This window comes from Rhineura floridana, chromosome 21, assembly GCF_030035675.1.
Source record: "Rhineura floridana isolate rRhiFlo1 chromosome 21, rRhiFlo1.hap2, whole genome shotgun sequence".
Taxonomy (NCBI): Eukaryota; Metazoa; Chordata; class Lepidosauria; order Squamata; family Rhineuridae; genus Rhineura; species Rhineura floridana.
In genome coordinates, this window is record NC_084500.1 from 14550039 (window position 1) to 14556038 (window position 6000).

At 49.8% G+C, this 6000-nt stretch overlaps 1 protein-coding gene across 4 annotated transcripts in view; it reads right to left on the bottom strand.

Annotated features, from left to right (window-relative positions):
• Nucleotides 1-4786, bottom strand: part of USP32 (ubiquitin specific peptidase 32) — a 141510-nt gene extending 136724 nt beyond the window's left edge. For all 4 annotated transcript variants that reach the window (XM_061604692.1, XM_061604691.1, XM_061604689.1 and 1 more), the window contains exon 1: nt 4487-4786. In XM_061604692.1, coding sequence (XP_061460676.1) covers nt 4487-4544 — 58 coding nt within the window. In that variant the 5' untranslated portion in view covers nt 4545-4786. The remainder of the gene's footprint in view (nt 1-4486) is intronic.
• Between the last annotated feature and the right edge of the window lie 1214 nt (nt 4787-6000).

Genomic DNA, 6000 nt, shown 5'->3' on the forward strand with positions numbered 1-6000 from the left:
ACAATGAGTATGCAATCTAGGGCTGGGGAACTTGCGGCCCTCCAGATGTTGCTGGACTACAGCTCCCACTATCTCTGGCCGTTGTCTATGCTGGCTGGAACTGATGGGAGCTGGAGTCCAACAATATCCAGAGGGCCACAACTTCCTCAACCCTGATCCAATCTCACCAACGTATCAGACCCTTCAATGCACTGAGCACCAAACACTTATCCCCCAAACCTAGAACACCTAGAAAAGACTAAGAGGCAAGGTGTAGCTTATATGATGACAGTTCCTGGGATTCTGAAAGGCAGCGACCAACAATTAAGACATTCAGGCCTGCACTCATCTCTGCTTCATGAAAATTTTCATCACATGCTTTTAGAAAACAGCGCAAAGATTACAGATGCAACATGGAAGCTATTAACGCAGCATTTGCTACCCATCAATGTATCCCCCAAAGTAGCACATAGCTTCAAGCCCAGCTACAGCAGCAAAGTGCAGGTATAATATGTATTCAAGAGCAGCAGAGCGACTGGAAAATAACACAGCTCCCATCACGTAAGATCTTCTAATGCTGTTTGAAGTAACCAAGATGTGATGGATGACAGGCAACACTGTAGGCAGCATGCAAAACCCAGGGCCAAAAGGGGTACAATGGAACTGAGGAGGGGGGCTTTCTTACAGCATCTAGAGCTGTCAATATCCCAGAGCAGGGTGTAAGAGAGGGTGATGAAGAATCATATGTTCCAGCCAAGGACTGATACACAAGCAAGCGCCAGAGGATGCAGTGACCCAGAGATCTGAAGCCAGCTGCTGCTGCTCCCCCCACCCCCGCACTTCTGAGAAAGCCCAAGGTGCAGTGCAAGGCACAAGCATCACTGCTGTGTCTCAGGTCCACAACAGCAGCGTCAGGGATGAAAAGGCACTTCACGTCACTTTGCCCTGACAGACACTGACAGCTCCAGAGAGAGAGAGAGAGATGGATGCCCACTGCTGGATCCTACCCTTCCTGCCTTCCCAACACGACAGCCTCTAAAGGTATTTACAACCCAAGCTCCTCTCTCATCCACCATCCCCCTCTCACCAGTCCTCTGGGAAGCCCTCAAACTCCCTCCCTCCAGACACATTTAAGTACTCCATCTCTCTCTCTCTCTGGCCAACATCGCTTTGTCACTTATCTCTTCGCCACACACACCACTCTCCCAACAATAACCAACACTCTACTGTCTCATCACCAGGTGCTCCCCCATGCCAACTGCTGCCCCATTCTTGCCCACATCCTGGTTAATCCTTCCATCTATATTATTTCATCCCCCCCCCAGTTACATTACCTCTAACCACCCTCCCCTTCCCCGCCGCTTGTTTTACAAGTCCCTTTGGCCTCTCTCTCCTGGCTCTTCCCTTTGTCAGCCATCACCCTTCCCCATGGCCTCAGAGCCAAGGTCTCAAATCTTGCAAGCTTCCTCGCTACCCCTTCCGGGCACCTTCAGTACCACCTAATCTGTATGGATTAGGCCTCAATCTCAGTTCTCCACAACTACTGTCATGACAAGATGAACTTCCTGCAGCTGAGAATACACCATACTTTTTAGGCACATGATTTCTCCCAAAGAATCCTAGGGCTTCAGTTTACCCCTCACAGAGCTACAGTTCCCAGGATTCTTTGGATGAAGTCATGTGCTTAAGAACACATAGCCCAGGCCTACCCATACATCCCCAAGGATTTCCAACACAGACACTAATGCAAGGTCTATGATGATTCTCGTTTTCCACCCGCTATGCCCTCTCTGGTTCCCCAGCTCTGGAACTTCCTCCACATGGAGATCAAGCTGTCTGCTAGGTGATTCTCATTCAGGAGACAACTAATTTCTGCCTGCCTTTGGAACATAACAAAGGGCAGGGGCTCCATTCGTTTAATGTCATCGCTGACTACGTTATTGCTGTAATGTATGTACTTTGTGTAACTTTGGATTCTGATTTTAATAATGATTTCAGAAGGTTGCATTTTTCAGGGTTGTTGTTAGCTGACCTGGCCTCTGTGTGAGGAAGAGCAACGTACAAAAATAAAATTACTATTATGTCCATGCAACCATTTCACTCTCAAGCCGCAGCCGGCAATGTCTTGTCACAGTTCCTAAGCCAGAAGTGGCCCTTCAATATGGCTGGATTCCAAGGCAGAGAAGCATACAGGTAGAAATAACCCCAGAACCTGTTCCATCTGGCCCCTCCCCACATGGCCATTTACCACCAACTGCCCTTTTGGAAGGATCGCTTTTTTAAAAATAGGTTGATATTGTTTATCGTGGTTTTTTAAATGTTATTTAATGTTACTTGTAAACTGTCTTGGAAGGATCTGTATCCTGAAAGGTGGGATATAAATTGTTGTAACAAACTCATTAATAGCCTTGGTCAACGTGACCAACAGTGAGGGATGATGGGAGTTGGGAGTCTAACCTTTGGAGGATCACAGGTTTCCCATCCTATTCCCACTATCTCTGCTCAGCACTCATTCTCTTCATTCACCAGTGCTTGTATTTGGGGTGTGTGTGCGTGGAAGATAGGGGACTCAATGAAATCCACAAACACACCACTGTCTCATGCCAATTTTGACCAAATTGTAGGTGCCCCATAGCTTTCTCAAAGCAGCAGCTAAAGGGGCACACAACAAAAAGAAATGGGACAGGCTTCCTCTGCTCCCCCCGTAATTCAAGCACAAGTCCTCATTCCCTATTTCCAAGCTACCATAGGAAGCTTCCATATACCAAGTGCATCTAGCTCAGTACTGTCTACACTGACTGGCAACAGCACTGCAGGGTTTCAGGCAGGAGACACTCACAGCCTCCTCTAGAAGTGCCGGGGACTCTGCCACTGAGCTGTGGCCCTTCCCCAGTGACCAAATGATCACCTGTGTCTCCTCCTCACAACCATCAACTGTCACTTATAAAATCTACCTGACTCAACACCAGCTCATGAAACCTACCTCCCATTTCAACGTTATTACAGCCTGACACTCATGCACACCCGCCTCTCAGCTGTGTCTTTGTTGCCACCCCAGCACCACACTTATGGATAATCTGAGCCAAACCCATCCCCCAACCCCACAAGCCACCCCAGCCTCAAAATGTCACTCAGTTCTCCTTCCCAACTCCATAAAAGATGCCAGTAACACCACTAAATATGCTTACAGCCCTTTGGGGTGCCCAAAGAACGTCAAATATTTTCAGTCAGCAATCCTATGGGAAACAGACCCTACTCCTCAAAGCCCTTGTGGTAAGCTTAACCTACTTATCCCCCTAGACCCCTAACTTCCATTCTGCACACACCTAAACCCACCCTATAGGCAAGCTGAGCCTCTTCCACATGCTCCAAAGGACGCTTGTGATGCCTCCCCCCCAGCAACATGAAAAATACTTCCCGCCTCCATCAGACATACATTAAGGACAGCTGCCTCCCTACACCCACTGCTGTGTTCACCCTGTAACTGTATCTTCTCATCAATATTAACTGTTGCTGTTGCGTTGTGAGCCACCTTGAAAATGTTTGGAGAAAGGCAGGATATAACCATTTTTAACAAAGGAAATAAATATCTCCCTTTGGTTCCTTCTGACAGGTCTCACCCACCAGCCCTACCCCACATGCCATCACTCAAGTGCACATACATAAAATATACCCACTACTTTCCTTCCTGGCAGGACAGCCTTGACCACACCTACGGCCCTCTCATTTGCCCCATCGCCTCCCTTCCCTCCAAACACAGCCCCATGCCCAACTTGCCTCAGTCAACTCTTCCTGGACCCTGGCCCACCAGCAGCTCCTGACAAAACCTACCATCCCAAGGGGAGCCTGCCATATCTTCCTCTCCACACAGGCCTTGGGTGTCCAACCCACAACATTCGTCCATCTCCTCCTCTCACTCCAGACACCCCAAAGGGACCCCTCGCCCTACCTAGACAGGCCTCATTAGCACAAACCCTCCACCTGCCTTGCCATACCCACAGACATTTGCTTACCACATTCTCAATCGCCCCCTCCCCCATGGCCATGTCCACCTTTGTTTACATATCATTAGCATATCCTCCATCAGTGACCCTCTCTTCCCATGGCCATGCCCACCTGTATTTACATATCATTACCATATTCTCAACCACCCCCTCTCCCACTGCCATGCCCACCTACGTTTACATGTCCTTCGCATACTCCCAGCCCACCCAACACCCCGTCGCCCTTTACATACCCCCGCCTGCCCACTCCATTTGCATGTCATTAGCATCGCCCCGCCCCTCAGCGCAGTCAACCCCAACGCCCCTCGCCTGGTCTGCCCGCCCCAAAGGAAGAGAGCTCGCCCTTCCTCGCCGACCCGACCCTGCTCGCAGCAACCCCCTCGCGACCACCAAGGGCGCCCCCGCCGCCACCAAAGACCCTCTCATTAGCCTAAAGCCCCCTCATTAGCATAACACACACACCACCAGCATCACCAGGCCCCCCTCTTCTCCCCAACACTCACCCCTCCGCAGGGCCTCGTCGTAGGTGAGGAAACCGATGCGGGACTCCTTGTTGCCCATCGCGTCGCCCTCAGTCCATGGCGGACCCTGCCGCCGCCGCCGCCGCCGCCCTCTCCGGCCAGGCTCAGCCGGGTCGCCGCTCCTCTCACAAGCGGTTGCCTCCGCCTCGCTCGCAACTAGCGCTGTCGCCGCCGCTGCTGCCGCCGACTCTTGAGAAGGCTGCTCTCCTCAGCTGCTGCCTCAGCCGCCGCCGCCTCCATGCCGAATCACGTGACGTCGCCAATTAACCGATTCCTCCTCCTCCTCCTCCTTTCAAAACATTGCCCCCGCCCCGCCCCTCGGCACAACACGTGACGACTGAGAAGGAGGGGGCGGGGCGCATCCCTAGAGATACGGAGCAAAAGGAGAGGAACGCAGAGAAGGGGGCAGTGCTGCGCAGTTTGCACTTCCGGTTTAAGGGGGGGGAAATGTGAGTGGAAAGCATAAAGTAGGATTGGGATTGCCACTCACAAGCCAAGCGTTTGAAGCACATGACTTCCCCTTCTTCCCCCTCCCCCAAAAAAGCATCCTGATGCTTTAAATTTGCTTTAAAGAAGTCAGAACCATATATCTATTAAAGCACAGGGCTTCCCCGCAAAATTTGAACCAGAGCTTAAAGACCTACAATCAGCTGTCAGTGTCATTAGGGCTGCCTGCACGCCACACATTTAAAGCGCATGGCTTTCCCCCACAAGAATCCAGGGGACTGTAGTCTTACTGCTCACGGAACTGCAATTCCTAGTACCCTTAACAAACTACAGTTCCCGGGTGTTGTTGTTTTTAACATTTTCAATGATTTTAAAGTACAATGTACAAGAAAATAAACAAGCGAAACCAAGTAATATACCCGTGTAGTACACAATACACAGAAGTTTCAATAGACAGTAGGAAAGCATTTATTGAGTACCCGTGCAGTTTGCTATAAAAGAACAAATGTCGAGAAAGCTCTAAACCAGGGATTCCCAAACTGTGGTGCGTGAGCTTCATTCAGGCAGTCTGCGACATGCCTGCGTTAAATAGCTATATTTATTTTTCATTTTTATTTATTCCTTTATTACATTGAATTGCACTGCATTGCAGTTTGAACTCTGTGGGATGCAAATTGCAATACAATAACACGCAATACAAGAAACCAAAGAAGTAACACCAATACCATCCAAAAAAAATCATGCAACACCTTCCACCGCGCATTACAATTTCTATAACAGGCAGAAAAAGCATGAAGTGCTTGGCCAAGACCGTCACCAGTTTTCAAAGAGGTCTGTGGGGGCAAAACGTTTAGGAACCACTGCTCTAAAATGCTAAGTCCATGTGTCTTAGTGAGCCTCCCATTCCCAGTATTTTTTTGCAGGGGGAGATTATAGTGTGTGCACAGCCCATATACCAAAGATGGGGAACCTATGGCCCTCCAGATGTTCCTGGAATACAGCATCCATCATCCTTGACCAATGGCCATGCTGATGGGAGCTAGAGTCCA